Source organism: Athene cunicularia (assembly GCF_003259725.1).
Source record: "Athene cunicularia isolate RWA chromosome 5 unlocalized genomic scaffold, athCun1 chr5_part1, whole genome shotgun sequence".
In the NCBI taxonomy this organism is placed as follows: domain Eukaryota; kingdom Metazoa; phylum Chordata; class Aves; order Strigiformes; family Strigidae; genus Athene; species Athene cunicularia.
The window spans coordinates 25,781,425-25,791,732 of record NW_020799101.1 but is presented as its reverse complement, the minus strand read 5'-3'; the positions used below and the strand labels follow the sequence as shown (position 1 = coordinate 25,791,732).

The window sequence follows — 10,308 nt, the reverse complement described above, 5'->3', positions numbered from 1 at the left end:
GGAATTAGCTGTGAGGGTTGTTTTATCCTGAGCAGAACCCAGAGACCCCCAGAGGGATTGCAAGGCAGATTAGGCAAACCAGGGAGCAAACACAGGGCTGCGCTGAAGGGTTTTAGGATTCTCTCTAATCCTGCCTTTTCTGGTTTGCTCTCCTTTATCAGGTGAGGGCTCAGCTCAGAAATCCCTGTAGAGGCTGGTTTTCCTTCAGGTGGGTGTTTATGGCCCTAGCACCATGGATGTGTGCTCAGCCTCCCTCACCCCCCACCCCTGCTCCTTGCTTACCTCTTGCTGGAGCGGGCCCCACGGCACCGGGCAGGCCCGGTAAACCTGGGTCTTCCTTGCAGGTTCCAAAGACGGCAGCATTCAAGAGGTGAACGTGAGCCCCTGCCCCACGCAGCCCTGCCTGCTCCATAAGGGGACATCCTACAGCATCAACGTCACCTTCGCCAGCAGTAAGCATCGCTTCTCCAGCTGGGGTGCCGGGGGGAGGTGATCCCCTCTGTGTCCCACTGCTTGGAGAGAAGTGAGGAAGGGTGGCTGGAGAGCGTTCTGGGTGGGAAGAAGTGGCAGGGGAGGAAGAGTGTCCTTTAGCTGTGTTCTTGCAGCTTCCAGGGTGTGTGAAGGGGAGGGTGTGATGAAGAGGTGTTCCCTGTTCTGGTACTGTGCTCACACTTCGTGTTCTGCAGAGATCGAGAGCCAGGGCAGCAAAGCGAGGGTGTATGGTGAGATGCTGCATGTGGACATACCCTTTCCAATTCCTGAGCCCGATGGATGCAAGTCTGGGATCCAGTGCCCCATTCAGAAGGGCCATTCCTACAGCTACCTGAATAAACTCCCTGTGAAGAGCGAGTACCCCAGTGTAAGTAAGCAGGCAGCTGGTATGCTCCTCAGAGCTACCGTCCTTCCTGGGACAGTGTCACCACCTGCTTTTAAGGAAGGACATCTTGTCCTGGGGTAATGGAGAAGAGAAGACTCCTCAGACTATCTGGTAGCGCTTCTGCTGTGAAAATGGCTCTGTCTCAAGTTCCCACTTTGGGACAGACCCAGCAGAAGAAGCAGCCTGGCTCCAGCTGCTGAGAAGTGGCTTCAGCTGCCTGAGTGTCCTCCTGTACTATGCCTCCCTGCAGAGCCTGCTGTGTCCAGCCAGATGCTCCCAAACTGGAGGTGTTTGGTCCCAGGCTGTAGTTCAGCTGGGAGGCTGCAGGGTGTCTCCACTCTCCGCTTACTCAGAGAGTAGGGATCTGAGTGCGGTGTGTGGAGGTCTCCTGTGTCATGCAACAGAACCCTGCGTTTACTTAACATACTCCAGGAGTCACTGCATGAGCGTGGCCTGCCTGCTGCAGTGGGGGTGGTATCCCAGCTCTGTCCTCCTTTGCACATTGCTCATAGGACTTCCTTGCTCCACACAAGTGATAACTTGCCTCCCTGTGACCTTGCTTTACGGTTTCCCGAAGACTCTCATTTCCCTCTGCTCTTCTCTCTCTTTCAGATTAAATTGATTGTGAAGTGGGAGCTGGTGGATGACCAGGACCAGATGTTGTTTTGCTGGAAGATACCAGTGCAAATCACCAGCTGAGGAGTCCTGTCATTAGTAGGGCTTGGGGAGGGGAAAACCAGGAGACAACACAGGCCAAATTCTTTTATATAATAAGCATTTCTTACTGCTTTCTTCAGAGTTCTATAGCCTCTGAGCAGCCAGTGCTGTGTTCCTGCAAGCATGGGCAGAGGGTTCTTAGCCCGTTCAGAGCCCCCTACGGTGTTCTCACAGCAGCTCAAGTGGGAGCAGGACTGACTGAGGATCATCCTCCAGCTGCTTTGCAGAGGTGGTTTAGTGAAATGGAGCTGTCTGTCCTCACAAATGACTTTCTCTGCGATGAACCTGGCTGGTGTCTGAGCTTCTACCTGGTAATCTTTCAGTGCCTCTTCTAGAATGCCAGCTGCATCCACCCTCCTGTGCTTCTCCTGCTCTTGTTGCAACCAGGATGCCCCTGGGACCTGCGTTTGCCACCCATGCAGCTGGAGAGGAAAGGAGACTTTCCCTGAGCTGGTAGGACTGCAGCTAGGAAAGCTTCCTTTTTGTGGATGCAAAGCCAAGTGGCGTTCGATGTCTCTGCAGGGATGATTCTTTTTCTAACCAATGGTTTGCACTACTACTAACTCAGAGCTGCTGGGAGCTCCTGAACCTCTTTTTATAACTTTCCTTTTAATAAAAGCTAAACAAAATCTGTTGTGTTGTCTTCTGTGAGTGGAAAGGAGCAGGAGGAAAAGTCGAGTGGCTGGACATCTTCTGCTTGGGTTGGTCTTGCTTCTATACTGAAGGCGTGGATAGATGGGGTTATGCTGCTCTGAGTGTATGACCTGTGAGCAGCCAGGCTGTCCAGCTGGCTGTTCTCCTGCCTTGCTGGTCCTGGGCTGGCCTGAAATGGTGCAGAGGCTCCCTGAGGAGGTGGGGTAGAGCGTGGCCTTGCTTGCTGCAGCATGAGTAAAGGCTTTTCTAGTGAGGGCTCTGGGGCTGGAAAAGCAGCTGCAAGACCTGCTCAAGGGCTCTTGCCAACTGCAGAAACCAATGTGCTCTCATGCTTCAACTGCACCCCCCTTGTGTGTGAACAAGGTAGGGTGTGAGCAGCCACGGCTGCTGTGGGGGCTGGAGTTAGCTCCTATGGCTGGCCCTGGGCTGGGGAGATAGATAAGCAAATATTTGGCCTGGCAAGGGTCTCTGCTCAGGAGAGGGAGGTGGCTGGGTGCCAGCGTGAGAGGGGTAAGAATTGACTTAGGGGATTGGGGGCAGGGGGGCTTGCCAGGCTGTACCCACAGGGAGGCTGTGGCTCCGGTACCACTTGGCAGAGGCAAGACAAGCACAGTTCTGACCAACCCCAGTGTCTTGAGCCGCAGGGGCCCAAAATAAATGTTTTATTTAACAACATGAGAGAAGTTTCCAGCAGACTTGGTTAAAAAAAAAAACAACCACCAACAACTTTACAGAAAGGAAGCTGGACCTACCCCTGCTCCCCCTGCCCAGCCAGTGCAGGGCTAAGGGATGCACCTGGATTGGCTGCAGGGAGAGCTGGCCCTAGGGCCCCTCTGGCCTCTTCCCCCACACCCCAAGGTTAGGCAGCAGCTTTAAAAGCTGGGGTTGACCCTCCCCTCAAAGCTCTGGTCTGGGGGCCGGATGCTTCATGAGGAGCAGGGACAGCACTGCAGAGTGGGTGAGGCTTGTCACTAGGTCAGTGCAGCAGTGGCAGGGAGATGAACCCCCTTTTTGGCAGGGCAAGGCAGGGAGGCTGGAGCTGCGTGGCAGGGGAAGGCACCCCGTGAGCCTCCATGGTGCAGGGCAATGTGATGGGTGCTGGGGTGGGCTCTGCTGCAGAAGAAGCAGGGGCTGGCAGGGCAGAGGGCGGTGCAGAGGCTGGGAGCTCAGCCCTGGCCTGTGGAGAGAGGTGGCGGGGAAGTTGTGCACTTCAGAGGGGAAGGAGCAAAGAGCCCAAAGCACCCGCAGCCCCAGGGGGGCCTTTCTCTGTGCTCCCAGGTCCCAGGTGCCAGAGCTGTGTGCTGGAGGGGAGCACCCTCACCCCCACTCCTCTAGAGCTATGCTGCCGCTGGGCTCTGGGCTGTCTGGGGCACGCAGTGGTGGGGCCGAGCCAGGGCCACATAGCCTGGCAAACAGTGGCAGCGGTAGGAGCCCTCCGTGTTCTCGCAAGTGCCGCCCCGGCACAGGGGCTCAGGGCCATCCACCTCCTCGCACTCATTGATGTCTACAAGGAAGAGAAGGATGGGGGTGAGCCGGTGGCACAGTGAGCAGTCCCAGCCTGCAGCCAACATCTCCTTGTGCTCCTGACACTCCTCAGCCCTCCCCCACAGGTGATCCATGCCCCCCACAAGCACCTCCACGATGCCCGCTGTGACCCCACCAGCCTCCCACACCGCTCAGCACATCTGCAGAGTACCCTCAGACCCCAACGGTGACATCCCTAGCATTTGGCATTCCCCAGCACAGGAAAGAGCCCCGCTCCTCCCAGCAATGCATAATAGATAGCCACCCCCACCCCCTTCCTGGTCACACCTCAGATTAGCAGTTTCCTGTTAAGAAATTGTGCTAGCGTAAAAAGGCCGCCTCCAGCCTTGGAAAAGGCCCTTTCCTGATCTGACGAGGCTGAGGAGGCAGATGATGGTGGCCCTGAGAGGCCGATTATCACCTCCAGGACCAGAACACAGAGGGACCTCATGCTGTGCAAACAAGGCTTGTTTTATTAACCTGCAAACTCTGCCAAAGGGCTCACTCGGCCAGCTTGCTTCTGGGCTAGAGCTTGCACATGAGCCCTACAGCAGCTGCCCTGCTGTAACGGATCTGCTCTGCTAAATGTACTTCCATGGACTCCCTGCCTGAGCTACACCAATTTGTGGTGAGGTCACCAGCTGGGCAGAGCATCACTGTGCACCCCAGAGACCTTGTTTGTACCCACAGGACCTGCCAAATCCTCACCTGCCAAGGCAGGTCCAAGCCCTCTGACCACAAACTCCAGCCTCACACCCCACAGATTGGCCAGGAGCAGGAGTGGGGAGCAGCTATTGGGTTCAGCCAGCCACCCAAGGAAAAGTGAAGGCCCCAGCAGTGACTGATGGACCTCAGAAGGACTGAATTGCTTGGTTGCCCCAGGGACCTGGGGTTATTCCTAGTACAGGTGGAGGGGGCCATCTGGCAAAGAAAGGGAAGAGCAACCCCAGGGAGGGAGGCTGGAAGCCAAACAGGAGGAAGCACTGCAGTCACAAGGAGGAGAGAAGTATGAGATGAGGGAGCCTGAGGAACAAGGCAGCCTTCGTATGCAGCCAAAGCAATGGCTGACTGGACACTGTGGACTTGGGCTAAGCCTCAGAACCAGAACATTGCTGTGGTCAGGATGGGCTTGCTCAGAAGCCCAAGGACGAGATGTTAGGCAGCATATCAAGGGAGATGTGTTGCACAACCTGGGAAGTGGCTGGCAGGCAGCCTTGCTGGGGGCTCCAGGGGAAGATAAAAGGGGGAAGAGCAGGCAGGCTGGTCTGGCCTTGGACCACCAGATTGAGAGGAGAGCCCAGAGGCACCTGAAAGCTAGAAGCAGTAGAGTAGTGCTAGCAGTATGCACCAAGTCCTGGAACCTGCCCACTCAGGCAGGGGTGGGGGCAGGCAGCCCAATTTGCAGGATGAAGTCAGGCTACCCGCACAGGGAGGCGAGAAGGGAAGCACTGCAGCAGCTGCAGGAGTACTCTAAAGTCAGCAAGGTAAAAACATCGGGATGACTAAGCACCAAGCAGGAGAAAGGAAAAAAAAACGAGACAGGCTCCAGTGTAAAATGAGTGCTAGTTAGTCCAGGACACGAAAGACAACAGGCTAAGGCTCCATAAATATGTTAGCAGGAAATAATGGGGAATGTCAGTCTGGTCCTTATCGTCAGAGAAAACAAAAGCCAGCCGAGCTGACTGAAGCAGCTAATGTGGGATTTGTTCCAGCCATCATAAAAATGCATGTGCTGACCAGACAGGGTGCAGACCATGTTTGAAGTGTTTAAATGAAGGTGTAGGAGCACAGGGAGCGAAAGGCTACACTGTGATGGAGAGGTTTGACAATCGTAAAGATAAAGCATTTACATCCACATTGCTAAAGGCTTGCTGCAACTCATCTTCACATGCTTAATGCTCCAGCGGTCCTGGAAAAGTTGGCAGTTCTCTCTGAGATGGACAAGGTCTCAGAGACCCAAGGAAGGGTAAATCTGGTAACTATCTTCAAAAACAGAAGGGAGAATCCAGAATTACAGACTGCTCACCCCCATTCCCTTAAGTAGACCAGGTTTGTGAGTGATTAGGTCATAACCCTCCAGAGGATATCATCAGGGTCATTAAATAGCTGGTGCAGATCTGTTAAGGCCTGATTACATTAAGCCAATCTGGTTCCCTTTGCTGACCTGATAACTGGTCTGTCAGATAAGGGACAAACAGTGGATATGATGTGCTTTGGCCACAGTGAGGATTTCAACACACTCCCACATGACATACTCAAACAGACTGAGAAAATACAGTCTAGATTAAACTGTGGCAATTACACAATGGTCTGCAAAGCTGCACTCCAAAGATAATTAGCAATATTACTGGCTGTTACAATAAAAGTCATTATAGCATAGTCTGCAGGGGTCTGTCCAGACCCCTACTCCAGCCAAATGTTGTCATTAAGGTGGATGAAGGAAGAATCTCCATGCTTATAAAATGTATGTGTGTGATGCCAGGCTGCAAGGACTTTACAGGATTCAGACTCATTCTCATCAAGCAGAGAAGTGGTCCAAATTCAACCAGACAAAATTCACTGAAGGCAAATGCAAAGCACTATGGCCAACGAAAAGCACACAGAGCACACAAATGCAGAAGGAGGAATAACAGCTCAGGCAGTCGTTCTGCCCGGTAGCATTTGGGGAGGCAGAAACCATGGGTTCTGTATGAAGAAGATGCACCATCATGTCGTGCAATAAGGCTGCTGGGAGAGGGAGTAAGTACCATGCCTAAGGAAAAAGAGGGTCTTCATCTGCCCTGTTCAGTGCCTGCAGCCTCAGCTGGCTTGGGGAGCTGCACTGTGAAAAGAATGGAGACATGACATAGGGTTGTAGAGGAAATGCAGAGAGAAGCTACAGAGATTGTGTCTCACAGGGCAGGGTAAGCAAGGAATTTCACCAGGGCAGTGGTGAATGTAGAGGAAATTAATCAGGGCTATGCTAACAGTGGCTGGTGATCTACCAGAGTGTTATGTGAAGAAGGGAGTGATCACTGCTCCCCATGATGCCCAGAGGTGCCCCGATTCAGCTGCCAGCAGAAAGTGGCTGGCTGAACCTCCAGGAAGGTCCTCCCAGTTCCACGGGAGGGAAGCACCAGGGAGAGTAGGGGCTCCTCCGGCGGCTCTCCCGGCCAGCACCGCCAGAGAGCGGCAGCCGCCAAGGGATGCGGGGGCCAGGCTGCCCGCACAGCCCCGGCTGCAGCGCCGGGCAGCCCCGGCCGACACTCACCCACGCAGGCCATGCGGGTCATGTCCAGCTGGAAGCCGTCAAAGCAGTCACAGGTGTAGCCCTCCCGGACGCGCACGCAGCGCCCGTTCTCACAGCCGTTGAGGATCCCGCACTCCTCAGCCTGCAGCCCCTCAAAGCCCTCGTAGAGGCCTGGAGAGTGGCAAGGCGGTGTCAGAGCAGGGTGACCCTCCACCCAGCCATGGAGGGGACACTGGGCACAAGGCAAGACAGTGCTGGTGGGGCCAGGACCAACTCAGAGCAGTCAGGTGCCAAGACTGCTCCAATCTTGGAGCACCCTGTCTGGGGTGGGAGCTGCCAGGCAGTCCCCATAGACACAGGCTGGGTGGGAAGGCACCTCTCCTGTGTCTCCCAGTACTCACCAGTTTGGCTGGGCAGGTAGCGGGGTGGGGACTGCCCTGGGCCATGGTGGAGAGGGCTGCCACGGAACTCGCTGTTGGGTTCTCTCCGAGGGAAACCAGCATCAGGGTTTCCATACTCAGACTCCAGGTAGTTGTAGTAGGGGCCCATATCAGGGCTGGGAAGGCCATAGTGGGGGTCTTCCAAGCCTGGTGCATACTCATACCTAGGTCTTTCTCGGAGCTCAGCCCCTCTCTCACTGTCTTCACTGGCCCCATTACACAGGTAAGCAAAATCAGCTGCAATTGGTGAGAGAAAAGGAAGGGTCAGCAGCTGGCTCAGGAGAGGACAGTCTGCTATAGCTGAAGAAGGTGCATCCACACCGGGCCAGCAGTCAGGCCTGTGTTCAATGGGCTCCAAAGCTGCAGCCCTGTAGTTTGCTGACAGGATCCTGTCTTTGAGAAAACAAACTCCTGTCTGAGGCCAGCAAGTCCTTGAGCAGCAAGAACCCCAATTTCCAGTGTGCTCCCATCCTGGGCTGCCACTGCCTCACCTCTCCTAAGCCAAGCAGGTATAGTGGGATGCACAGAGCAACTCTCCCCTCAAACACCTTTAACTCATTGCAAACCAGTTTCAGGTACATCCTACCCACCAGTGCAGCTCAACCCTGGAGAAGGTGGGGGTTCACCCGCGCCTTGGGCTGGCTTTGGCAGTGGAGACAACAAGAGGAGCCCTTGCTGCAGTCGTACATGACTGACCCTGCATGACATGCTGGCAGCAGCCCAGCCCATCCCCACCTCGGCCGGGGGATGCTTGCCTGTGCTGTCCCACTCACCGGAGGACCTGTGCGGGCAGAGTGCGCAGTTCTGGCCCCAGGCTTCACCAAACCGGCAGCAGCACTCGGTGTATGTAGTCTGCTCACCATGCAGCAGGTCTTGGCAGATGTAGTCAGCGACGGTCTGCCAGCAGACGTCCAGGTGGATTTCATACTCCTCCAAGGCATCTGTGAGTGACACAAGCAAAGGATGCCATGAAAATCACCCAGAAGAGTGCCACCCTACCTTGTCCTGAGAGGGACAACTGTGTCCCCCAGGCTCCTGCCCCCACTGCCTGGCTGCACATTGTGCTGGTGCTAGCACACCTCAGCCTGGCACCAAGCCCCCACCTGCTGCGCTCTCCTGGGAGACACAGCCGTGGGGCAAGATGTGCGGGGCATGGGTGTGCTGTGGCGGGGGCTCAGGCTCACCTGCCCTGCTGGAGAGGTTCATACACCGGTTGCCGGTTGCATCCAGCACGAGAGGAAGGCTGCAGAAGCAGTGGTAGGAGCCGTCTGTGTTCAGACACTCGCCGTTGATGCAGTACACTTCGTTCTGACACTCATCCTGGTCTGCCCATGCACAAGGACAGAGCAACATTTCAGGCTGGCAGACATGAGCAATGTGACCCTTTTCCTGCCCAAATGGGGACCTTGGGGGCTCTTGCCACCTCCTCTCTCGTTCCCCAGGAGGGTTCCAGGAAACCTGTCGCCCAGACCTGGCCCTGTAGCGTGGGCAGCAGGGACAACTCTGGGTGCAGCAGCACAGCTGTCCCTCTGTGTGCAGTGGAGTGCCCGCTGCTCCTTGAGGCCACCTTACCAACACACTCAAGCCTGCTGGAATCGTAGAAGTAGCCTGTACGGCAGAAGCACTTGTAGCCTGGCACCGTGTTCAAACATTGTCCATTGCGGCAGAACTCAGATCCAAATATCTCACACTCGTCCATGTCTGAGAGAGGGATGGAGGGAGAGTCTCAGGAAGAAGAGCCATGGAAGCAAGGTGGGCTGGATGCTGTAGCTGCAGAAAGCTGGCACAGCACCTTGGCCTGGATCACTGGCAGGTCCATGAGAGAGCCCCCCACCTCTCCTGCTGGCCCCATGCCTGGGAGCAGAGGGGGATGCACCCACAGGCAAAGCAGGAGGAGGGATGATGGGGAACAGTATACTTTCACAAACAGGAAACTCATGTGTGTTTCTGGAAGGTTAAGAACACAAGCCCCTGGAGGTGAAGTGCCAAAGATTGAGTCAGCTGGCCACTGGGAGATCTGATCAGTAACTGGAAGGGTTATGTCTTACTGGAATGCATCCCTAGTTTGAAATGGGCATGGGAGATTTGCCTCAAGAAAGAATCACTGCCAGCAGTGAGGCAGGACTGGAGGAAGGGGCACTCCCAGCTCGATGATACTGGCAGTCCATGCAGGGCTTTGCACAGCACCCTCCCTCTTTCCCCTGGAATAAATGAGAGAAAATGGTGATAGTACCTGTGAAAGAGACTTTTCCTGAGAGTGGATCTTCCTGGGGAACATAGCCCTTCCCAAGAGGGCAGATCTCTTGGTACTCCACTGGCCAGGAGGCAGATGCCAAAGGGAGATGGGAAGAAAAGAAACAGCTTGTTAGCTGCTGTGGAGCTGGCGGGCAGAGCACTGGCCTTGCCTAGTGTGGTGAGGCCAGTCCTACCTGTGCCCGGGATGGGGCAGGGGTAAGTCTCACAGTTGTCACCCCAGGCTGCCCCCACAGTACAGCAGCACTCCTCCTTGGTGATGTTCTTGGCCAGGACGCTGTCACACAGGCGAACATCGCTGATGTGGTAGTAGCACTGCTTGCGCTCTGTGCTGTCAGAGAGGTGGGCCGCGTGTGTCTCGGGGCCCTCTACAAGACAGCAGAGCAGGGACAGGATGGGGTCCTTGGTGCCCCAACGCAGTATCCCATACCTAGGAGGTCGCAGAGCACACCCATCACCAGCAGCGTGGCCTTTCCAGGACCCCACTTTCAGGCTCCTCATCTCTCCCCAGACAAAAGCTTGCCCATGCCTGCATGGGCTTGTACAGCCCCGGCAGCCCCTCAGCTTTATCTCACCCCAGCCAGAGCTACCACTCTCTGCTCTAGTTGCCACCC

The 10,308-nt window shown here is 55.5% G+C and overlaps 2 protein-coding genes across 5 annotated transcripts in view; one reads left to right on the top strand and one right to left on the bottom strand.

Annotated features, from left to right (window-relative positions):
- Positions 1-2,227, top strand: part of NPC2 (NPC intracellular cholesterol transporter 2) — a 2,687-nt gene extending 460 nt beyond the window's left edge. The window contains exons 2-4 of the mRNA XM_026849279.1: positions 328-452; positions 687-859; positions 1,490-2,227. Of these exons, the coding sequence (XP_026705080.1) occupies positions 328-452; positions 687-859; positions 1,490-1,576 (385 nt within the window). The 3' untranslated portion in view covers positions 1,577-2,227. The remainder of the gene's footprint in view (positions 1-327; positions 453-686; positions 860-1,489) is intronic.
- Positions 2,228-2,872: 645 nt separating this feature from the next.
- LTBP2 (latent transforming growth factor beta binding protein 2) overlaps positions 2,873-10,308 on the bottom strand; it is a 57,773-nt gene continuing 50,337 nt past the window's right edge. For 3 of the 4 annotated variants that reach the window (XM_026850125.1, XM_026850122.1, XM_026850124.1), the window contains 8 exons: positions 9,871-10,062; positions 9,675-9,755; positions 9,014-9,142; positions 8,626-8,766; positions 8,215-8,382; positions 7,403-7,678; positions 7,023-7,172; positions 2,873-3,752 (listed from right to left, as the gene is read on the bottom strand). In XM_026850125.1, coding sequence (XP_026705926.1) covers positions 3,586-3,752; positions 7,023-7,172; positions 7,403-7,678; positions 8,215-8,382; positions 8,626-8,766; positions 9,014-9,142; positions 9,675-9,755; positions 9,871-10,062 — 1,304 coding nt within the window. In that variant the 3' untranslated portion in view covers positions 2,873-3,585. Of the gene's footprint in view, positions 3,753-4,055; positions 6,594-7,022; positions 7,173-7,402; positions 7,679-8,214; positions 8,383-8,625; positions 8,767-9,013; positions 9,143-9,674; positions 9,756-9,870; positions 10,063-10,308 lie in introns of those variants that run through there. The other variant, XM_026850126.1, reaches the window with a different exon arrangement.